At 46.0% G+C, this 25,402-nt stretch overlaps 1 protein-coding gene across 1 annotated transcript in view; it reads right to left on the minus strand.

Annotated features, from left to right (window-relative positions):
* Nucleotides 1-17,563: 17,563 nt before the first annotated feature.
* Nucleotides 17,564-25,402, minus strand: part of KCNK13 (potassium two pore domain channel subfamily K member 13) — a 55,757-nt gene continuing 47,918 nt past the window's right edge. Inside the window, exon 2 of the mRNA XM_075614564.1 lies at nt 17,564-19,267. Coding sequence (XP_075470679.1) covers nt 18,375-19,267 — 893 coding nt within the window. The 3' untranslated portion in view covers nt 17,564-18,374. The remainder of the gene's footprint in view (nt 19,268-25,402) is intronic.

A 25,402-nucleotide genomic window follows, 5' to 3' on the forward strand; every position in this document is an offset into this window, starting at 1 on the left:
TCTAAAAAGTCCTTAGAGATGTTTTTTCATACTCTAAAGACTATTTTGTATGATTATTTTTTGCAGTGTCTGGAATCCTAAACATCTTAAAATTGTCGAAAGCAATAAGCTAAAAGGGGCCAACTTATTAATAACACAACTTCATGTGGTAATGAGAGATACCGGATCAGACGCCATTATAAGAACCCGCAACCTTACATCTTCCTTTAGAAAGTGAACTCAACATATATTGGAGTTGACATAAATTGAAAGGAGACAGTCAAATAATTAGTGGTGTTTTTGTAGGGAAAGGGAACCCTAATAATATATATAACACACACTTACCCCCTCAGTCAGCTCAGCTGCCAAACACAGGGGGATCCCAGCTGGCAACAGGGGGGGGGGGAATGGAGCTGTCAAGGAAGGGGGGGGCGTATTGCTGTGAGAGGGGGAGACAGTGGAAGGGAGAGAGAGAGGGGGAGCGGAGAGAAAGGGGGAGCCAGAACATTAAATCGCGGGCAACGCCGGGTATATCAGCTAGTTCCTAATATTTTCATAATCACTATACAGGCATACCCCGCATTAACGTACGCAATGGGACCGGAGCATGTATGTAAAGCGAAAATGTACTTAAAGTGAAGCACTACCTTTTCCCACTTATGGATGCATGTACAGTACTGCAATCGTCATATACGTGCATAACTGATGTAAATAACACATTTGTAACAGGCTCTATAATCTCCCCGCTTGTGCACAGCTTCGGTGCAGGTAGGGAGCTGGTACTGCTGTTCAGGATGTGCTGACAGGCGCATGCGTGAGCTGCCGTTTGCCTATTGGGCGATATGTACTTACTCGCGAGTGCACTTAAAGTGAATGTCCTTAAACCGGGTATGTCTGTACAGAGTTTTTTTGTCCCTGAGATGCTGGAAATCTGTTTCCTGAGATTCCCAGAAAATAACACTTCAGCAATTTCATGTTTTAATGCAGAACACACAGGTCTGGGATTCTGTGCAGAGCATGCAGAGCAAAGAGATCTGTGATTCTGTGCTGAGCATGCAGAGCAAAGAGATCTGTGATTCTGTGCTGAGCATGCAGAGCAAAGAGATCTGTGATTCTGTGCAGAGCACGCAGAGCAAAGAGGTCTGTGATTCTGTGCAGAGCACGCAGAGCAAAGAGGTCTGTGATTCTGTGCAGAGCACGCAGAGCAAAGAGGTCTGTGATTCTGTGCAGAGCATGCAGAGCAAAGAGGTCTGTGATTCTGTGCAGAGCATGCAGAGCAAAGAGGTCTGTGATTCTGTGCAGAGCATGCAGAGCAAAGAGGTCTGTGATTCTGTGCAGAGCATGCAGAGCAAAGAGGTCTGTGATTCTGTGCAGAGCATGCAGAGCAAAGAGGTCTGTGATTCTGTGCAGAGCATGCAGAGCAAAGAGGTCTGTGATTCTGTGCAGAGCATGCAGAGCATGCAGAGCAAAGAAATCTGTGATTCTGTGCAGACCATGCAGAGCAGAGGTCTGTGATTCTGTGCAGAGCAAAGAGATCTGTGATTCTGTGCAGACCATGCAGAGCAGAGGTCTGTGATTCTGTGCAGAGCAAAGAGATCTGTGATTCTGTGCAGAGCACGCAGAGCAGAGGTCTGTGATTCTGTGCAGAGCAAAGAGATCTGTAATTCTGTGCAGAGCACGCAGAGCAAAGAGATCTGTGATTCTGTGCAGAGCATGCAGAGCAAAGAGGTCTGTGATTCTGTGCAGAGCACGTAGAGCAAAGAGGTCTGTGATTCTGTGCAGAGCACACAGAGCAAAGAGGTCTGTGATTCTGTGCAGAGCACGTAGAGCAAAGAGGTCTGGATTCTGTGCAGAGCACGTAGAGCAAAGAGGTCTGTGATTCTGTGCAGAGCATGCAGAGCATGCAGAGCATGCAGAGCAAAGAGGTCTGTTATTCATCTTTAGGCCAACAATTCCCCGGTGAAGTGTTTGTCTGCGGAAAGGAATACAAATGACGGATTTAATGAGAATTGGAATAACTGCATATTTTAAACCCATTTTTTGTAATTCCTTAAATCGGGCCGCTCTCTGAGTTAAAGGACCATTGGTTTTTTTCTGTCCTCCGGCTTTAGAGTTTTTCTTCTGCCGAGAGAATATTCAGCAGAGCCACTTGAGCCTCGGGTTTCTAAGGCTGGTTCTGAAGAGCAGCAGCTGTTAGTTAGCTGGGATTGCAGGACGCTGTAGCTGGGATTGCAGGACGCTGTAGCTGGGATTGCAGGACGCTGTAGCTGGGATTGCAGGACGCTGTAGCTGGGATTGCAGGATGCTGTAGCTGGGATTGCAGGACGCTGTAGCTGGGATTGCAGGACGCTGTAGCTGGGATTGCAGGACGCTGTAGCTGGGATTGCAGGATGCTGTAGCTGGGATTGCAGGACGCTGTAGCTGGGATTGCAGGACGCTGTAGCTGGGATTGCAGGACGCTGTAGCTGGGATTGCAGGACGCTGTAGCTGGGATTGCAGGACGCTGTAGCTGGGATTGCAGGATGCTGTAGCTGGGATTGCAGGACGCTGTAGCTGGGATTGCAGGTCGCTGTAGCTGGGATTGCAGGACCCTGTAGCTGGGATTGCAAGACGCTGTAGTTGGGATTGCAGGACGCTGTAGCTGGGATTGCAGGACGCTGTAGCTGGGATTGCAGGACGCTGTAGCTGGGATTGCCGGACGCTGTAGCTGGGATTGCAGGACGCTGTAGCTGGGATTGCAGGACGCTGTAGCTGGGATTGCAGGACGCTGTAGCTGGGATTGCAGGACGCTGTAGCTGGGATTGCAGGACGCTGTAGCTGGGATTGCAGGTCGCTGTAGCTGGGATTGCAGGACGCTGTAGCTGGGATTGCAGGACGCTGTAGCTGGGATTGCAGGTCGCTGTAGCTGGGATTGCAGGACGCTGTAGCTGGGATTGCAGGACGCTGTAGCTGGGATTGCAGGACGCTGTAGCTGGGATTGCAGGACGCTGTAGCTGGGATTGCAGGTCGCTGTAGCTGGGATTGCAGGACGCTGTAGCTGGGATTGCAGGACGCTGTAGCTGGGATTGCAGGACGCTGTAGCTGGGATTGCAGGACGCTGTAGCTGGGATTGCAGGACGCTGTAGCTGGGATTGCAGGACGCTGTAGCTGGGATTGCAGGTCGCTGTAGCTGGGATTGCAGGACGCTGTAGCTGGGATTGCAGGTCGCTGTAGCTGGGATTGCAGGACGCTGTAGCTGGGATTGCAGGACGCTGTAGCTGGGATTGCAGGACGCTGTAGCTGGGATTGTAGGTCGCTGTAGCTGGGATTGCTGGACGCTGTAGCTGGGATTGCAGGACGCTGTAGCTGGGATTGTAGGTCGCTGTAGCTGGGATTGCAGGACGCTGTAGCTGGGATTGCAGGACGCTGTAGCTGGGATTGCAGGACGCTGTAGCTGGGATTGCAGGACGCTGTAGCTTTGATTGTAGGTCGCTGTAGCTGGGATTGCAGGACGCTGTAGCTGGCCACCGAGTGTCTGCCTGATAGAAAGAGAATAAAGTATAAAATAGGCACATTAGATGCAACTTACTGTACTATCTCCATACAGCCTAAGCAAAAAGGACCATGGGTGTAGAGCACAGACAACCTCTAAGGCCTTTTAGCACTGTCCCTGTTTATCAGGGAGAAGTAAAGGTTTGTAGCTGCTAAATGTCTCATTATCTTATTTTCTTCCTCATCCCAATGCAAGTCAATAAAAGATGCAGAGAAGGTCCTCTTTCCCCCTGACAGGACTTTCCACATTGGTTGGGATGCCGAAGTCGGACGGGGCAATTATTAAAGTCTCCCAGCGGCAGAACTGGGACAATACTGGTGCCAATTCAACGTCGGCTTCATCATCCCATCCTGGGTCCAATTTGAGATCCTTCTTGGCCTGCTCTATGCCTGGGTTTGACCGACGGAGACTTTGGGATAAATGTATTTATTTATTTATAAAATGTGTTACCAGGAAGTAATACACCGAGTTACCTCTCGTTTCCAAGCATGTCCTGGGCACAGAGATATGATAACAATACATGGTTACTGTCATGAGGTAATAGGTATTTTTTAATCCCTCTGGTGCTTGAGGGGTTAATGAGCTACACTTCTTGTAACAAAAAACAAAATGCTGAGTTTGGAACCGGTCAGGACTGTTTCTTTGAGCTGCTCTGAGCTTCAAAGGAACTTACTTGGGGCGGGGAGGGGGGGGGGGTCCATGTAGATGGCCCACTCAAGGTGTCAATTATTTTAATCAAGGGAGAGTAGCTTCAAAGTATTCGTGTCTTCTGTGACAGTTACATTAAACAATGAACAGGGGTTATACATTCAGTTTACAGACATTGCATGGACAGTTAGGGCCTCATGCAGAGTGCAGCGCTATTTAAAATTGGAGAGGGGAATAAAAAGTAGGTTTAATGGAGAGTTTTATTCTCCATATGCAGAAATGGGCGAAATCCGCTATTTTTAGCATTACTGCATGTGGAGAATTGTAAATGAGGAGATGCGCGCTGCTGAAAGGGAAAAAAAAAATCGCGCTTTTTTTTTTTCTTCCCTATAACCGGCGAGCTCCTGCTTCTTGCCAACTTTAGTTGGCGGAGAAAATTGAAGAAAATCGCGCCATGTTATTGGCGCGAACAGCCGCTAGATGGCGTTCGCACGTTTCTGAATTTGGACATTTTTAAAGCTGGCGAGATGTAGGTTCTCGCCAGCCGCGCGGCGAAATTTTCAAATAAAAAAAAAATTGCGCTTGTTTCAAAACTCGCCATTACCTGCCTTTCTAAAGGCAGATTTTGCCAAAAAATGGCGCTTCCCCCGATAACGCTGCTCTTTGCATGAGGCCCTTAGAGACAATATATGATTATGGGCGTATGTAACAGTTAGAGACAAGATTACAATTGTGTTAGAAGAGGAAGGATAGGCCTGGGATGTACTGTATTGCGATGGCCTGCGGGTAACTGGAAACATAGGGTGAGAAGGTGTGTGTGTTAGATCAGCGAATGGCAGCAAACGGCAAACACCCTCTGGCTGTCGCCTTTGGGGCGATGCAGATGTATAGCAGGCGGAAGAGGTTCTGAATGAGTTCAGCTGTGCTATGAAAGTCCCTAGTCCTGGGCCATAAACACTGCGGGGGTCGGGACTGCCGAAACATATTAGAGCAAGCCCGGATGTTAACCCTTAGTATGCTGGTTCTGCGCAGAGGGGAGCTACTCTTGGGGATCCTTTCAGACGTCCGTCTTTGGGGCGACGCAAGAGGTTCTGAAATCGCTTCTAAAAGGTTTCAACGAAAAGCTTAAAAAAAAGAAAAGTATTAATTAATATTTAAACACAGAAGAAACAACATGAAAATTCTGAATATAATGAGTTCATCATTTGGTCTGATATAGACAGTTTCTGTGAAGCCAGATATGCCGTGTAAAGGAAATGGTACCGGTACCGCTACCTCTCAACCCGTGAAAATACATCCAGCTTTCACTTAACCAACAGTTAAATATATATTTAGTATATAACTCTTATTTCCTTTCCCAGACTCCTCTGTGAAATGATTTGTTAGCTTTGTATTTTGGAGAAATAATAATCTAGGATTTATTTTGTGGGGCTCCTTAAAGTGAGCCCCCCATAGTAAGTGTTCTCAGTATTGTAATTCTCTCACATTATGCTACTACAGGGGTCTCAGGCTCAGTCCTGAAGGGCCACCAACAGGCCAGGTTTTATGGATATCCCTGCTTCAGCACAGGTGGCTCAATCTAGTCTTCAACTATAATTGCAAGTGTAATTCCCTCAGTTTCGTGTTCACACCCTCCCGGGGAAGGTCTCATCCGTGACCAACTGGCAACAATGGGACCCAAGCAAAAAAGCGTGTTATCAGGGTAAATGCTCTCCTGTTATTTTACCTCAAACCTTCAATGCTAAGGGTTAATTGTAGGTAATGTACATTTAACAACTCAGTGACAAATCACCTTTTTAAGGAAGCCTATCTGGCGTCCCTCAAACATCCATGACACCCCCTCCCCCCCCAACCCTATTGAGACCAGCTCTGCGGCTGAACCAAACTCAACGTGATCTAACACCACCTAATATCCACACCCCAAATCTTAATGGGACCAGCTGTGCGGCTGGACCACACCCCACCCTGAGACATACTCCATCAAAACTAAGGCGGTCTCACATTTTAACCTGGTCTGTAACTGTTAAATATAGCTACAATATATATTATCTCTTACTGTGCATGCAATGTCTTGTATATAATGTCTGTAACTGTTCACTTATGTAACTATGTATTTGTAACCATGTATTTGTCATCATCACTCTGTGCCCAGGCCATAATTGAAAACGAGCAGTAACTCTCAATGTTTTACTTCCTGGTAACACATCTTATAAATAAATAAATATACTCCGTCCCACTATGAGCCGCCACTTTATCTTTTGTTTTAACATTGCCCCTTATTCCCTGTAGAGTGTGAGCTCTTGGGATCAGGACCCTCATTCCCTTATATATCTGTTTGTGCTTATTTGTATGTAACTGTTTATGTAATATACGTAACTCTGTACCCCCATTGCACCGCACTGCGGCATATGTTGGCGCTTTACAAATAAACGATAATAATATTAGTGCTACATCCACAGAGCTGTGTGAAATCAGGGCTCACAGCGCGACGTTTAGCAGGAACAGATGTTATTTTCCCTGAGGGTAACACGTATGCCCAAAGATACATATATGCAAAGACTGTAGCAGTTGTATATCTTATTAGCGGCCCCTTATTGTAGCTCAACGTTGCATCAGCTTCAATAACGTAATGTTAAGTGTTTCTTACTCCCATCCAGACCCTGATAATGGGCTTTTGTAGTGTTGGTGTTGGAGGAAGAGACCTTTTATGGGGCTCTGGATGGAAGTGAAGACAAGTTTCAACTTTGCCTTCTCCGGCTAAACAAACCTACTTTTCTTCACTAATCAACACACACAAGTCAAACCCACGCCGACTATTCTCTGTCTTTGACTCCCTACTCAGACTACCCTCAGCTTCCTCTTCTTCTTCCTCCATCTCACCTCAGGACTTGTATTCTCTCGCTTGCTCCATTTTCTCACCATCTATTCTCTCCTAGACCCTCTACAATCTGGCTTCCGCACTGCTCACTCCACTGAAACAGCCTTCACTAAAATAACTAATGATCTCCATACTGCCAAACACAGAGGTCATTACACTCTGCTCATATTACTTGACCTCTCTGCAGCATTTGATACTGTGGACCACCCTCTTCTCCTTCACATTCTCCATACTCTTGGTATTTATAACAAAGTTCTATCCTGGATCTCCTCTTACCTCTCCCATCGTATTTTCAGTGTCTCTTCTGCTAACACCACCTCCTCTATCGATCTCTCTGTGGGGGTACACCAGGACTCTGTCCTGGAACCTCTTCTTTTTTCTCTGTACACACTCTCTCTGGTGACCTAATCACATCTCTTGGGTTCAAATATCCCCTCTATGCTGACGACACACAAATGTTGTTTTCAACCCCTGACCTGCTGTACAGACCAAAGTTTCTGAATGTCTCTCTGTGATATCATCCTGGATGGCCCTCCGCCGACTTAAACTTAACATGGCAAAAACAGAGCTCCTCATATTTCATCCCAAACCGGGCCCTACTACCTGCTTCCACATTACTGTTGGAAGTTCTGTCATACACCCAGTAGCCCAATCCCGCTGCCTAGGGGTCACACTCGACTCCTCTCTCACATTCTCCCCTCACATTCAAAATGTATCTAAAACCTGTCGCTTTTTCCTATGCAATATTACAAAGATACGCCCTTTCCTCTGTTGCTCGACTGCTAAAACTCTGACTCAGGCCCTCATTCTCTCCCGTCTCAATTACTGTAACCTCCTGCTGTCCGGCCTTCCTGCCTCTCACCTGTCTTACCTACAAGCTATCCTAAACGCTGCTGCCAGAATCACTCTACTCTTTCCTAAATCTGTCTCGGCGTCTCCCCTGCTGAAAACGCTCTCCTGGCTTCCTATCAAATCCCGCATCTCGCACTCAATTCTCCTCCTCACTTTTAAAGCTTTACACTCTTCTGCCCCTCCTTACATCCCAGCCCTAATTTCTCGCTATGCACCATCCGAGTCTTGCATTCCGCTTAAGGATGTCTTCTCTCTACCCCTTTTGTATCTAAAGCCCTTTCCTGCCTTAAAAAGTTCTCACTGACTGCCCCACACCTCTGGAATGCCCTTCCCCTCAATTCCCGACTAGCACACTCTCTATCCACCTTTAAGACCCACCTTAAGCTTAAAGAAGCATATGAGTAGCACCGTGGCTAATACTATACACCTGATACATAAAGCTTGTCCCCCTGCAGACGCACTTACCAGAATTCCCTCCTACTGTCTTTGTACGTTCTTCCTACCTACCAATTAGATTGTAAGCTCTTCGGAGCAGGGACTCCTTTTCCTAAATGTTACTTTTATGTCTGAAGCACTTATTCCCATTACCTGTTATTTATATTATTTGTTATTTATATGATTGTTCTGTATTACTGCTGTGAAGCGCGATGTACAGTAATGGCGCTATATATAAATAAAGACATACATAAATACATACAACAGCCAAGCGAAGAAGCGGTGCACTGAGGTAAGTAGAGAACCACATGCAGCTGTAACAAAAAACGGCTAATTTATTGGAAAAAAGGAACAAACATCATGAAGCTAGGAACCTCTTACGCGTTTCATCCCACATGACAAAGTCCCCTGCGGGATGAAACGCGTAAGAGGTTCCTAGCTTCATGATGTTTGTTCCTTTTTTCCAATAAATTAGCCGTTTTTTGTTAGAGCTGCGTGTGGTTCTTTACTGTGGTTCTCAGTGCACCGCTTCTTCGCTTGGCTGTTCCGATTACTACTGCTGGTAGCACGTGGATTCCAGGACACACTACATTGCAGGCATTCACTCCGGTGATTCACCCTCATCTCTCCGTGTTTACACCGGATCAAGCAGCATGACAGCAGGTACTGTATCTTTATTGGCAGAGTGGGCTGTGGGTGACTTAGCGTTAGCTAGGCTGTTCTTTGGATAGTCGGCGACTACTGGGTCCGCTTAATACGCTTGATAAGAGTGTTTATTCATATGCTGCAGACGTGTGTCATCATGTTTTAAGAATAAGACATTCTACGCTTGTTGGCCCTTGAGCACTGGCAGCAGAATCCTTCTGTTTTGTTCCTCCATAAATACATACAAGTTTAGGTACAACGTTATATTAAGTCACTGTGTTAATGTTAACCTTAGAAGACGTCCCTCCTTCTCTTACCGTGCACCTCACATCAGGAACAATCTACTGGAGACTCTCACAGCCGCCACAGGTCTAAGTTCTTTCAAAACTAAAGCTGTCTCACATTTTAATCTGGTCTGTAACTGTTTCATACGCCCATAATATATATTATCTCTTACTGTGCATGCAATGTCTTGTATATAATGTATACCCTGCTCACTTAATGTAACTATGTATTTGTAACCATGAATTTGTCACCATAATTCTATGCCCAGGACATACGTGAAAACGAGAGGTTACTCTCAGTGTATTACTTCCTGGCACAACATTTTATAAATAAATACATTTAGTGGTCATGCGATGGTAGGGAAAACGCCTGCGTTGCATCTCATCATTACCAATGGCCATTATTATTAACACAATGCTTCTTGGGAAGAAAACATGACTTAACGTAACGTGGTTAGCCTTTGAAGATACGTCCTTTCAACGTACCGCAAGTTACTCACGGATCTGCAGCTCGGTAACTAAACATAATTGTCTCAATATGCAAATTAAGTTGTTTTCCATACTCAAAGGGAATCAATATTCTTCAATATTGTCCCCAGTTTATGAGAGCTCTGTCTGTCCACGTGGATCTCCTATCCAATAGCCTCTCATCCCACGATGTACAGCAATCAGGTGCAAGCAGAACCTGCAATCATTTTCATTTCCATTTTAATCAGCCACTTTCATCTTGAAGAAATACACCAAGAGACCAGGTGGGTCCCTTCTGCTTGTCTGCATTTTATAATTACCAAGGGTGATATCTCCAGCATTGCTGCTCAGCCCGGCACTTGGAGTGGAATTGTGTGTGGGCGCTGCAGTAACAAGCCAATCCATACACATGGATCCCTCTTCCAGTGCACCTGAGACAGAGGCCCGAGGAACGGCCAGGGAAACGGCGATGATGGAAGTCATTCTCAACGATCCTTCTCATCAGCGACAAGTGGGACTCGGTCCTTACGCCTGCTTCTCGTATCTGATTACTGGCTGCTCACAGAAAGAATCGTCCAGCAAAGGAGAGTCCATTGAAAGGGAGAATAAAATAAATGCAATGGCCAATGTAAATAAAGCAGCGCTTATTATTTGTAAGGTAGCTAAACTCTGAAATATATGCGGTGATCAGACAAAAACAGTCCCTTTTATGTTTTCTCACATCTTGCAGAAAAATCACTTCATTTTCATGAATTTTTGTAGCAGAGTTCTGTCACAGTATGTTATCACATTTCAGAATGAGTGATAATTTAATAAATATTCCTTGGAATTGGTGACGGCGTGATGACCTCATCAAGCGCATAGTTACAAAATGGTGTTTAGCGCAGAAGATAAGCGCGCTATAAAGTGCCCGAGACGTAAAATAATGTATCTTTCTAATGTAGCTTGGTAATGCACATTTTCATGGGGATTGAACTATAAGATATGAGGAAAAAAGAAAGGGTTCCATTTGTTTCTGGACACAGTGTGTATTTTCTGCAGTGGTTTGATGGGAGGAGGTGGGATATTGGGGCAGAATTAAATGTAACATTCAGCAGTATCATGTAATGGCTGGAGAGAGGCTAGGGTACAAAACCTAACGTGCATAATTATGCAACAATTACATAAACATAAATGAAAAACAGTTTTGTTGTATTCAGACAGACACACATAAGGAGACAAAGAATCCTCCTAAAAAGATCCTCATTAGCTGCACACAGAGCTAGGAATATAATGTTGTATTCAACCCATTCTTTCTTCATATCACTTTCAACTTAAGGGTGAATAAGGTTCAAAAGCATGATTTATCTTACCATCCATCTTATCCTATTATACTGCCAGCGACATCCCGGGGCACTGCTACAAAAGCCTTCAAACAATAACTAAACATAATCGCCCCTTAGCTTTTCTTGTCTAATGATGGCTCCCCATGCACAAATACATTGTAATCGCCTAAAATGCTGCTGCCTTTTGCTCTGGCAATAACGGAGCCTGCGAGGATGATTAGAAATATTAATTGAACCACTGAAAAAAACCTATACTAAAAAAAAAAAGAATAAAGTGTTACCATAGAAAGATAACATTAATTACATTCAGGATCATCGCTCCATGCAACGCTGTCCCAAGGGTTAACGGTGATTTGGTTGTTAAAGATGATATTATTGAATTAATTCTCTGTGGGATCGGACTTTGCTTTGTCCGCTTTTGCACCTTATCTCCCAGACTTTTCCTTGGGTGACACTGTTGCAGTTTTGGAGGGTTCCATGAAAACTGAAGTGTCCGAGAGATGCTCCCAGGATCTCCTCCAGAGGACAAAGGGAACAGCAGCACATTGTGAAAGGGTTAAGGTGCTTGGGACATACACGGCACTTTATAAATAGAAGTTCTTGTTCTATGAATATGACACGTTGCTCTTCATTCAGTGAAACAAATAAACGGGCACTCGTCATTTTGTATTTGTCTTTTAATGAATAGAAAAATAGCATTAATATATTCACTTTTTGTAACTTACTGACCAGAGTTAGTCACGAGAATAAATGGATTGCACGCTGCCAAATGCGTATACTTTCCCCCAGCATTCAGCGACAGACGCAAGGTGAAATGTAACATTCGTTTTTCTTTTTGATGCAACAACCGGATTTCATCTTATTGCTTTGGCTGCACTTTACAAATCAATGGCAGATACTTTAGATAATGTATTAACCGCCCGGTGCCCAGTAACCATGGGTCCGCTGCTTTATAAAGTAATGACATGCCACAGAGGAAGTCAGGCCCGTGGTAGTCAGGGCCGTGGTAGTAAAGCCCGTGGTAGTCAGGGCCGTGGTAGTAAAGCCCGTGGTAGTCAGGCCCGTGGTAGTAAAGCCCATGGTAGTCAGGGCCTGTGGTAGTGCGTTTTTGTGTATAATCGCAGCCTGAGAGGCAGGCAGGGAAAGGTGAGAGGGGGTGGAAGGGGCGGGGCCTTGATGGGAAGAGGCGGGGCCTCGGTCAGTCGGCTGCAGCCAGAGGGAGGGGAAGGGTTAAATCACGGGAGAAAAACAGACATGAAAGGGAAAGGGATACAGGAAGGGAGAGAGAAAATGACGTACAAGAGAGAAATACATAAGAGGGAAAAGAAAGACATGAGAGAGAGAAGAGAGAGACATGAAGAGGAGCAAAGAAAGAGAGAGAGAGACATGAGGGGGAGCAAAGAAAGAGAGAGAGATGAGGGGGAGCAAAGAAAGAGAGAGAGAGAGAGAGAGAGACATGAGGGGGAGCAAAGAGAGAGAGAGAGACATGAGGGGGAGCAAAGAGAGAGAGAGAGACATGAGGGGGAGCAAAGAGAGAGAGAGAGACATGAGGGGGAGCAGAGAGAGAGAGACATGAGGGGGAGCAAAGAGAGAGAGAGAGAGAGAGAGAGAGACATGAGGGGGAGCAAAGAGAGAGAGAGAGACATGAGGGGGAGCAAAGAGAGAGAGACATGAGGGGTAGCAAAGAGAGAGAGAGACATGAGGGGGAGCAAAGAGAGATAGAGAGACATGAGGGGGAGCAAAGAGAGAGAGAGACATGATGGAGAGAGGGAAAGAACAAAGTGAGAGAGACATGAGGGGGTCCTGAATTTTTTTGCCCCGGGGGCCACACGTCTAGCTGCGCCGGTAGTAAAAAAACAAATGTGTGTTTGAAATGTATAAATAAACTGAACTCCCCCCCCCCTCGTGAACTGTGGATAAATGGAACATTCTAAAGTGCTGTGGTTCTGACAGCGGAGTATGGCGATAGGCCCAGTGTATCCATGACGACAGCCTGAGCCAATCAGAATTCTCTTTTTCACAAAGTTCATTCTAGGCTTCCTTTTGTGGAAATACAGTAGGCTCTTTGACGTTAGTTAAATGGAGAATTGTAATTGGTTAAAATCACAATTTATTCTTTTTCTGTAGGGCCGCACCTACAACTGCCTTTAACATTGATACCCATCAAGTACTAGGGGTATATCCAGGGATGCCTCCTTCAACTGATGGCCAACCCAGAGAAAAAAACTCCCTTACCTGGCGGCGTGCTGCGGCGGCGTCTCCCGGCATCCTGCTGCAACTCCCCCTCCAACTGCAGTGAACATGGCTGCGGGGCGTCACATGGCAACGGGACACTACGTGATGTCATGACACTACATGGCGTCACGTTGCGTGCAAACGGGGTGAACAGCCATGTTCACTGCAGTTGGAGGGGGAATCACACAAGAATACCGGTGAATAACGGAGACGCCGCCGCAGCCCGCCGCGCCGCCACCACCGGCTGCCACCCGGAGATTGACGGGCTAAACCCGTAGCCCGGAGGTAAGTACAGGAAACCCAGAGTCTCCGGGTCAAACCCGGAGAGGTGGCAACCCTGCTTATATCTAGTTTTCTGATGTCTCTTCCACTTATTAAGGAGTGTCCACGAAGCAGGGAACTGCATAGGTATTTTCAGGGAAACCCGGCATAGCTTGATGTTCCCGAATGTTACAGTACCATGCAACATCCTAAAATACGCCGTTTTATTACCAATCCGCAACTCCAAGATGGCAGCCTTTCCTGCAGAGCCCACGCAAACCTTACAAAAAGCAGCACCCCCCTCGGTCATAGCCAGAAATAAATAAATAAGAAAAGGTTCAACACGTTGCTCTTAAATAACATTTGCTGCCTTTGAAAAATTAAAGTGGATGTCTGTAGGTTTCATAAAGCAATACCTTCCTAACCCCACATAGCGGTGGAGAGGGATTATTCTGCAATGTATAGCTCCAATGCTGGAGGGCAGAGGTGCTCAAATCCAGTCCCCAAGGGCCACCAGCAGGGCAGCTTTTAAAGATAGCCCTGCTTCAACACAGGTGGCTCAATTAGTGGCTGTTATTTTGATTGAGCCAACTGTGCTGAAACCGGGAAATCCTTAAACGCTGATTTGCTGGTGACCTTTGAGGGCTGGAGATAAGCACCCCTACTGTAGGGGTAACACAATTATTGCCTAAATACTATTCTCCCTAGTAATGATTTGCTGGTATTTTTTAAAAGATTGTTTGAAGCTTCCCATTGAGATATTACATGTGATCTCGGCGATCTCTTTGAGTAAATAGAATATGTCTGTGTCTTGTCAGTGAATGATGCATTCTACGAATAAGTAAACTGCTTATACAGAATGATAGGGTCAGAGCCGGGCATTCCAATACAGCTAAAGCCTGACCCAACCAAAGACATATCTATCTTTCCAAAAAGGCACCCTCGCAGCGCCCGCTCATGTTTCAGCCATTCAATAGTTTTGAATAAATTTCCATTAAATCAAAGATGTTTTGCTTCTTGTTTAGACACAGACCAATACAATCAATAATGAGAATCTGTCAGTAGAAGAAATGGAGAGATTGTCGAAAATCTGTAATAATAAAGAAACTGGTAAGAGCAAAACTAACAAAGATAATACACCCAATGGATCAGTTATACTTTTGGCACCAGATTTCAATGCACCCCTCAGCGCTAAGGGATCCGTTTGGTCCTAATGCAAGTTTGCACCTGAAACATTCATTGGTCTGCATACTCTACGGGTAACTGACCAAAACCTTATATATTCAGACTAAAATTATGTCATCAATATTACATTAGGGCAAATAGATTGATGGACATACACAGAATTTTTACAGCAGTATACATTCTTTTCTTTTCAATTTGTATTTTATTGAAGGTTTTATAAAAGGGGAGATTGGGGTAAAAATAGATTTTTTTGTGTCGTTTTGCCTGTAGCTTTGTTAAATGTGCAAACATCTTTCAGAATAAAACATATCTCCCTCTGGTTGTGTGACTGACCGCCGGTCCTCACCCCACAATCCCTTCCCTGGCATGTGGGGTATACAGGAAGTGCATCTTATGAAATGTTTACATCAGGGGCGGCCAGCTCCGGTCCGCCAGGGGCTACCAACAGGTCAGGTTTTCAGGATATCCCAGCTTCAGCACAAGTGGCTCAATCAATGGCCAAGTCTCCGACAGCATCACCTGTGCTGAAGCAGGGATGTCCTGAAAACCTGACCTGATGGTGGCCCTTAAGGACTGGTGTTGCCCACCTCTGGTTTCCATTTTTTGGAGCACAAGATAAGCTGTTTTGAAAAAAAAAAGGAAAAGAAATGCATGAGCCTGTCCCAGCTACTGTAACTATGTTATATATATATATATATATATATATATATATATATATATATACACACAGGGGGGCTCAACGCCAGTCTTCAAACCCCCAACAGGTCAGGTTTTCAGGATATCCCTGCGTCAGCACAGGAGGCTCAATCGGTTCCTGCTTCAACACAGGTGTCTCAATCAGTGGCTCAGTCTTTGACTCAGATTGAGACACCTGCGCTGAAGCTGGGATACCCAAAAAACCTGACCTGTTGGGGGAGCTTGAGGACTGGAGTTGAGCCCCTTGTTACAACGGATACTTTTTCTCTACCATTTGCAGGAGGGATGTGGGAGACGGAAAACATCTCCAGATCCCCCCCAATCTCCCGGGCCTCCCTCTCGTTATTGATACAACACTTGCACTGATAAATACTGTTATTAACCCAGACTCGGATTTCCCGACTGACGCCAAATCCAGCTCATCCGTAACAATCCGGAAATATTGTGCCATATAAAATAGTAATAAAAAGATTTCACCAGGACTCTGAATATAAAAATAAATACAGGACAGCAGCAGTGGCAGTGTGAATTTAGACTGTTAAATAACAATATATTTTGACCCCCCCTGCTTAAATCGACCGGTACTTTACACTACACCATTTAATCCCTTTTGGGCTGATTTGGATAATTGATAATCCAATCCATGGATTCAGAGATTAGTAAAATCCACCGGCGGATTGTATCCAATGGCGTTTTTTTTTTATTAATCCGCACGGATTGAAACTGGAACAATCCGTCCACGGATTTTACACCGCAGAACGGATTTTGAATGGAAAGCGCGGGAAATTCCGTGAAACGGATTTTGTCAGTTCCGCCCATCTCTAATCCCAATACATCGCACAGTAAGGAGCACGGGAATTGAAACGCCGGAATGGGTTATCGCGCTGGTTACGGCGTTAACCACCATTGGTTTAATGGGAGTTAACACCAGGGTGGTGGGTACGACAACTTGTACTGGTGCTGGATCCATGGACCCCTATGTTGGATGCATCTGTTAAGAACCAGCCCCATGTAACCAGTCTGTATTTTTGCACTGGCTACAGGAATTTCTCCAATTATTTTAATCCTGGTCACACGTGTTGTAAAAATACTCCATGCTGTTATCTTTTGGAGAAAAATTGAAGTAGATTGAAATTTTGAAGTCCAAACATTCGATGGGGCCTCTTATAGATAAACCAATTGGGCGTTTCTAAAAATAAAACTACTTAATGATTCTGCCTGTTAGGTACAGGCTCCCAACTGCAGCTTAGCAAAAGCAGAAAGTATTATATAGCCTGGGATATGTATTATTAAGGTATTATGGAGAGAGGATTTTGGGCTTCAATCTGCAAAGATAGGGCACATATCCTAAATTATAAAACCACTATTAAAAAGGGTAGAAAATAAATAGTGGTTGATCGAGGGAGAAAGTAACATGTGGGTAAAAAACTGATGGGGGGATGAGGTTGTGACAGATTGAGGGGAGAGAGTGACCTGGCAGAGTAGTGTCCTAACCTCCTGTAGTGCAGCTGTAGGGTCTGCAGAGATTAAAGCAGCAAAACATGTGAAATCTTATGGTTTAAAAAAAAAAATCAGTTCTGGGGTTAGATAATTGTGTCCGGTATTTAATTTTTTTTTATTCAACTCTTAATGCCAGTTGTAATCAGTTTTAAAGCGTCCTTTGATTTCTATAGCAGGGTTTAACCCACCTCCCAAGCAGTGCAAGATCTTTACAACACTTCCCTATTTGGGATAATTTGTTGCCACTGGTACCAGCATTTTGAGCTGCAAACTGTAACAATAGATAATGTTACCTTAGTAATATAAGAATACATTGTAGCTGCTGAGTTACAGTGACTGACGGATTGATTGAAACTGAAAGGTGGCCATTATATTAGGCACATGGGGCCAGTACCATACAGGAAGACTCAGAGCTGCAGACCAGGCCCGTCCCTAGGTTTCTGCCGCCCATAGGGAAGCACTATTAAGGACCCCCCTAAAGAAAAAAGAACAACCCTCCCCAAAACAATTCCTGAAAATATCCCCCCCCCCCCCAGGTATGAAGCAGGGCATCTCCGGAGCTGAACCCCGCTCATTTCACCTCCGGGACCCCTGTTCGCTGAGATACTTATCTTCCTAGGGGGCGTCGCTGTCTCCTGCTCAGGATTAAAGCCCTCGGTCACATGGGCCAATAGGGAGCCGTGACATCATACAGTATGCAGCTTCCTATTGGCCCATGTGACGGGGTCTTTCAGAGATACCAGCACCCACTAAGGAGATAAGTGTCTCAGAAAGCAGGGGGTCCGCGGGTGTGAAATGAACAGGGGCCTGACACCCCCTGCTTCAATCCTACATGTATTTAAAAAAGAAACAGGGAAGAAGCAGTGCTGTTACTCTCTCCCTGTGCCGTCCCGAGACCTGCCACCCCTCAGCGGTACCTTACCTGCTTACTGCCTAGGGACGGGCCAGGCTGCAGTAACCCCTGCGTTCCCTACAGTTGCACCAGAGGGGGGCAATATTTGAAAGGTAGTTTGCCCACTGCCCCGCTGACCTCTGATTTCCCCCTCAGGGGTGGCACTAGACACCCAAATCCGAATTTGAGGCAAAACTTGGGTTTTAGTTTGTTTCTGTCCCAGATTCGAATCCTAGGTAGGAACTCGCGGTTCAGATTAAAACCGAACCGCGCAGTTCGGGGAAGGTGGGGATTTAGAACCTGAAAATGTGCCCATCCTTAGTAAACGTGCGTGCAACTACATGGGACTGTGCCTCAAAGAGTGGAAAGAGGGTACGTATATACTAAGAACAGAAGTTACCCAATCTGGCACCGGAGTTGCTTCCAACACATTTTAATAATGCACTGCCCACTCCCCCAGCACTGGGTAGGGTTAGGTATAAAATATTAATAATCACTGCAAAAATATCCCTGCTTTATTCAGTGACATCACCTTTTCTTCCTTCCTCACTATGGACATTCACCTGTCCACACTAGTCTCAGCAAGACGGTTATTCATAATTGCTAATGCCCCCACACCACCTGAGAATCCATTGTGCCGGGAACTTGTGCCAATTTGCCTTGGGCAACCATTGGCCGTTTCTGAAAGCTGTTTCTGCATGATGGCCAGCGAGACCTTGTTAGAGGCCAGGAAGTCTTTCATGGATATCATCTCCCCAGACATCCGCCGTCCGTCTGTTTCGCTCTCGTAAACGCCGTCCGTTTCAATAGAGATGTTCCGTCTAGTTCTAACATTTCCAGGCATCACCACGTTCCTCCTGGAACGAAATATTTTTCTTTGGCATCTTTGGCAGCACCGGCAATCCAGTTTCCTTAATATCCAGTTGACACATTGCTTAATGACTATGGAGATAACATTAAACAAGGAATAAATACAGCAAACTCCCATAAGTATGAAGACAAAGTTACCAATCCGGTAAAGTACCTGGCTCTCATATTTGGCATTTTGGCTACTGACCAGGTCACCAAAACCTATAGTGCTGAAGGCCACAAAACAGAAGTAAAGTGAATCAAAGTAACTCCATCCTTCGATGGGCGAGTACATGGCAGAGGCACAGCAGGAGATAATGATCGATGCCACGCACAGAATGAGCATCACAGAATATACAGAAGGCTTCCACCCGGCCAGACTGTCCACTTCTGAGTTGCCCGACCCACGGCGTGTGTCTGGGGGGAGGCCCTCCTTTCTTCTCAGCTGCCTCTCGTGGAAGGATTTCATGATGTAAGCGATGACTGTGATCAGCCGCTCCAGAAAGAGGTTAAAAAATAAGATGGTCGCGGCACATCCGATGAGACCGTAAAAGATCAAGAATATTTTGCCTGCAACGGTGGCTGGAGTGGTCATGCCAAACCCTGAAACACAAACAAAGGACTTCTTTAGAGGAAAGTGAGGGGATAGAAAGATAATACATAGTACACCTGGCCTATGCCTGCACGAATGAACTGCCCCATCCCACTGACCACATCACGGAGTCTCGGGCAATGAGTTTACTCATGCTTTATTAACCCTCAGGGCGGGAGTTTATATGCCCCCTCAGAAGAAGAGACCCGGTTCTTTCCAAGTCAGAAGCTCCAATTAATTTGAACTGTATAAATGATATGGTTTAATATCTCAGATAATTGCACTTCCTGTTGCCACCTTTCATCGGCAAACTCTAGAATGATTTAAACTTTCGGGAGTCGTTTACAGTTTCCCCATTTTATTGAATTAACCCCTTAAAGCAAGGGGCGGGCAACTCCAGTCCTCAAGGGCCACCAGCAGTGTAGGTTTTCAGGATAGCCCTGCTTCAGCACAGCTGGTGCCGTCTTTAACTGAGCCACTGATTGAGCCTCCGGTTCTGAAGCAGGGATATCCTGAAAACCTGACCTGTTGGTGGCCCTTGAGGATTGGCGTTGCCCACCCCTGCCCTACAGCATAAGTCCCTGACTGTCCAACGTCATCATTTCCCAGATCTCCAAGTCAGAACGTATTAAATTTGCAACAGAGGAAGGACATTCCTTTTACATACGCTAACTCGCCCCCGTCCAGACAGAATGGAAATAAAAGCACCACGGTGCTTCACCCAGACCGGTTACCTGCTTGATATGTGCCCCAAAAAACTGGGGATGACATTATTCAGCGATTCTGTGCGTTAACTCCGCGTTCCAGTTAGGAAACAGATCCATGCAAAATACACTGTAGTCATTTTAGTTACAAATAACAAATACCTGTTAAAATCCAGTTTATCTACAAAAGGCTTTTTGGATTTTCTTTCTCAAACCGTCAGATGGAAGAGAGGTGAACATAATTGTGGCAGATAACCTAAATTAAAGTGCTTTTGTTAATAGATGTGGAAAGAAAACTGCATGTTATTTTCTACTGTAGCATGTAAACTAGCCATTACCCAATGCCCCTTCCATCCCCCCCACCAGCATACTCTGAGCTGCCCATGTCAATACCCAATGCCCCTTCCACCCCCCCCACCAGCATACTCTGTGCTGCCCATGCCATTACCCAATGCCCCTTCCATCCCCCCCACCAGCATACTCTGAGCTGCCCATGTCATTACCCAATGCCCCTTCCACCCCACACCAGCATACTCTGAGCTGCCCATGTCATTACCCAATGCCCCTTCCATCCCCCACCAGAATACTCTGAGCTGCCCATATCATTACCCAATGCCCCTTCCATCTCCCAACCAGCATACCCCAAGCTGCCCATATCATTACCCAATGCCCCTTCCATGCCCCGACCAGCATACCCCGAGCTGCCCATATCATTACCCAATGCCCCTTCCATCCCCCGACCAGCATACACTGAGCTGCCCATATCATTACCCAATGCCCCTTCCATCCCCCAACCAGCATACCCTGAGCTGCCCATATCATTACCCAATGCCCCTTCCATCCCCCCACCAGCATACCCTGAGCTGCCCATATCATTACCCAATGCCCCTTCCATCCCCAACCAGCATACTCTGAGCTGCACATGTCATTACCCAATGCCCCTTCCATCCCCCCACCAGCATACCCTGAGCTGCCCATATCATTACCCAATGCCCCTTCCATCCCCCAACCAGCATACTCTGAGCTGCGCATGTCATTACCCAATGCCCCTTCCACCCCCTACCAGCATACCCCGAGCTGCCCATATCATTACCCAATGCCCCTTCCATCCCCAACCAGCATACTCTGTGCTGCCCATGTCATTACCCAATGCCCCTTCCATCCCCCCCACCAGCATACTCTGAGCTGTGCATGTCATTACCCAATGCCCCTTCCATCCCCCCCACCAGCATACTCTGTGCTGCCCATATCATTACCCAATGCCTCTTCCATCCCCCCACCAGCATACTCTGTGCTGCCCATGTCATTACCCAATGCCCCTTCCATCCCCCCACCAGCATACCCTGAGCTGCCCATATCATTACCCAATGCCCCTTCCATCCCCCCACTAGCATACTCTGTGCTGCCCATGTCATTACCCAATGCCCCTTCCATCCCCCCACCAGCATACTCTGTGCTGCCCATGTCATTACCCAATGCCCCTTCCATCCCCCCACCAGCATACTCTGTGCTGCCCATGTCATTACCCAATGCCCCTTCCATCCCCCCACCAGCATACTCTGTGCTGCCCATATCATTACCTAATGCCCCTCCCATCCCCCCACCAGCATACTCTCTGCTGCCCATATCATTACCTAATGCCCCTCCCATCCCCCCACCAGCATACTCTCTGCTGCCCATATCATTACCCAATGCCCCTTCCATCCTTAAAGTGGAGGACACTTTTGGCGTTATATAGTCTCCCATCTCATCTCCGCGGCCTCCTGCAGTGCGCTGGTTTTTATTTTACTTTTGCGCTCGTTTCTGGTTTAGTTTTATTTCGTTTGAAGCTTTTCTTCCCTGGTTGGTCTTGTGCTTTGCTTTTGTAGCCCCCCACTTTGGTGACTACTAAGTAAGGTAAGGGGTTAACAGCCTTAATGGGTTAACTGGGTGGGATCACCGTTGCAATGTCCCTCTGGTACAAACATAGACTATAGTCTCCCAGCTTCAGCACTGGGGAAAGTTAGCACGAATAACGGCAACAGATTTATCAAATGAAAAACTATAATTGCTTTCAATTCAATGCCTTTTCTTTGATGAATACGTTGTTATTTGGTATCGGTATTGCTCTAGTTTTGTGGCCTTTAGTAAATAGATCTTTTATATTTATCCTGTGCATACTGGTGTTTTATAGCACCAGTTTCTGTTAAATGTTCCATGTATTGACTTTATTACAGATAGTGGTTAGAAATGAAATCAGCTTAGATAAGCTAACCTGTGAGTCCTTTATTTAGTGTTTTGTTTTTATTTTGGGATCTATTATTAACCCCTCTCAACTGAAGCAAGAATCATAACGCCTTGCCCCCGCTGCCTACTACGGCGCCCGCTGTGGCGGACGCTGCACGGACGAGAGCCCTCCCGTCAATGGCGCTGGGCCCGCTGCGAGGGGGGACCGCAGCGCTGGGGCGAGAGCTGCTCCTGCTCTCAATAGAATTGAGAGCAGGACTCGCGTCGAGCGATACGCCACGCCCCCCGGCGGTTCAGCCAATGAGGGCGAACCTGCCGGGTGACGTCATGGCCGCGCCCCCGTCACTCCCCCCCCGGTCTCTCTTCCTGCAGTGAGCTGCAGACCGGGGAATCGGCTGAACGCGCCGCCAATATCGCGGGCGCGCGTTACAGCGGAGATACCGGGGCCTTAGCCTAAGAGCAGCTTTTTACACTTCTTGTCACTGTATCTAATTCACATGATATTGTCCATTATCTTCCAATTATCCCAATAAAGAACAAGCTGGGCACACAGAATGTTCCCGGAATAATCTTGGCAACTGTTTGCCCCTTAACACAAAGCCCTGGCCCTACTGCTCACTAGGAAAGGCCCTCTGATGGCTGATAATAATTAGGATACATTATGGCTGCAAGGAGGAACCGACTTTGTTTCGCTCACAATAAAACTGCTGCTCAATTGTAGACACGATCTTAAGAAACAAAAAGGATATATACCAATGTTTATTTTGTAACATATGTACAACATGGGGCTAATTAGCAGATTCCTAATGACTGAGTAGACATAAATTAGTTGCACGCTGTCATAAATATGGGTAATTATTTTATTTGGATATTGAACGTTGGAAGTTGGCACCGACAAATAGATTTTTGTCTGATAATAGTATACTAATTAAACATTTGCGCCCTCGTTTGCAGTTTGCAGTTTAGGGGGAAAGAGAGGGAACCTTCCCATGATAACATGCCCCTATTTTAGAGTAAGTGGTTTATTCTCTCACGCTTTCACCTGTACTCCCCTTCCTTGGTTCTCTATTTAGAATGTAAGCTCTTGGGACAGGTTTCTTCTTTGGCGATATCAAAGTGCCCAGGAGACAATAAGCATTCTTACATAAAATGAAGCTGGTTTAAATTAGTGAAAGGTTGAGCAGCAGATCGAACTACACTTATTTTCTCAAACTGAGAACAGCGTCGTCGTCATTTTAAAATAGGAACTAATGCTAGAAATACAATACAAATGTCAATATCGGATTCCACTAACAGCACCACCATTTAAGCGAGGAAATGATAATATCTGATGGAAGTGGAGATGGAAGAAGCAGAAGTAACAGCCTCTGATCTTTATCTAAAAACCACACATGGAAACCTCATGGGTTACTAGTTGCCTGACCTCTACAGTTCCCTGATCTGTTAACCTTAAATGTTACTATAACAGCATTACTGACCGGGAAGCCCTTACATCAGCTTGTATAATGAGGTCCTGGCTGTGAGCTCCTGAATGTACAACTGTGTAACACTGGTTTCCAACCTTTTTTTGGTTAAGGAACCCTATAATTATAGTGTGAAATTCTGCAGAACCCCAACCCTCTCTAATAGCGTGTCTGAGATCAGATGCATTGTAAGGAACCCCAACCCTCCCTAATAGCGCGTCTGAGATCAGATGCATTGTAAGGAACCCCAACCCTCTCTAATAGCGCGTCTGAGATCAGATGCATTGTAAGGAACCCCAACCCTCTCTAATAGCGCGTCTGAGATCAGATGCATTGTAAGGAACCCCAACCCTCTCTAATAGCGTGTCTGAGATCAGATGCATTGTAAGGAACTCCAACCCTCTCTAATAGCGCGTCTGAGATCAGATGCATTGTAAGGAACCCCAACCCTCTCTAATAGCGCGTCTGAGATCAGATGCATTGTAAGGAACCCCAACCCTCTCTAATAGCGCGTCTGAGATCAGATGCATTGTAAGGAACCCCAACCCTCTCTAATAGCGCGTCTGAGATTAGATGCATTGTAAGGAACCCCAACCCTCTCTAATAGCGCTTCTGAGATCAGATGCATTGTAAGGAACCCCAACTCTCTCTAAAAGTAAGTCTGAGATCAGATGCTTTGTAAATTCTTCTGTATTTGGTACAATTGAACTAAAAATTGCAGGGAATCCTTTTACGGATGCCCAATTGAGAATTAATTTTTGGAAAAATTGAACAAACAAATATAAAGTCCCCAGCGCTAAAGTCCAAGATACCGTGATCTTTAAGGCAGTCTCTAGTCTTTAAGGTGGTAGTTGGGCTCTGATATAGATGCTCCAGATGGGATGATGTCCTTGATGTAGGTGGATACACCGTCTGAAATAACAGATAAAAAGACACACCTGATTGCGCAGTGTGTTACAGCAATCAGAGCCCTATCTGAGATGTGAAAGAATCCTACTCACATAATAAACGCCAATATATTCAGTGGAGAGGATCTGTGCTTGCTCCCCTTCTAATCCGCTCCTCACACGAACCCCACGTGGAGACAGCTTACTGGGGACAGCTTACAGGGTACACCCTCTATCCTCAATGGCGTCGGGGTTGCGTCCGTAACGACACCTCGTAGCACCGTCCCACGTCGATCACTGCTTGGATTAATACTGTATGTGAGGTGGACATTGCCCACAACTGGATCAGCCTGTTCTCAAGTGTTCAGCTCAGTCGCTGAGCTGAACACTTGAGAACAGGCTGATCCAGTTGTGGGCAATGTCCACCTCACATACAGTATTAATCCAAGCAGTGATCGACGTGGGACGGTGCTACGAGGTGTCGTTACGGACGCAACCCCGACGCCATTGAGGATAGAGGGTGTACCCTGTAAGCTGTCCCCAGTAAGCTGTCTCCACGTGGGGTTCGTGTGAGGAGCGGATTAGAAGGGGAGCAAGCACAGATCCTCTCCACTGAATATATTGGCGTTTATTATGTGAGTAGGATTCTTTCACATCTCAGATAGGGCTCTGATTGCTGTAACACACTGCGCAATCAGGTGTGTCTTTTTATCTGTTATTTCAGACGGTGTATCCACCTACATCAAGGACATCATCCCATCTGGAGCATCTATATCAGAGCCCAACTACCACCTTAAAGACTAGAGACTGCCTTAAAGATCACGGTATCTTGGACTTTAGCGCTGGGGACTTTATATTTGTTTGTT

This window comes from Ascaphus truei, chromosome 9 (assembly GCF_040206685.1).
Source record: "Ascaphus truei isolate aAscTru1 chromosome 9, aAscTru1.hap1, whole genome shotgun sequence".
Taxonomy (NCBI): Eukaryota; Metazoa; Chordata; class Amphibia; order Anura; family Ascaphidae; genus Ascaphus; species Ascaphus truei.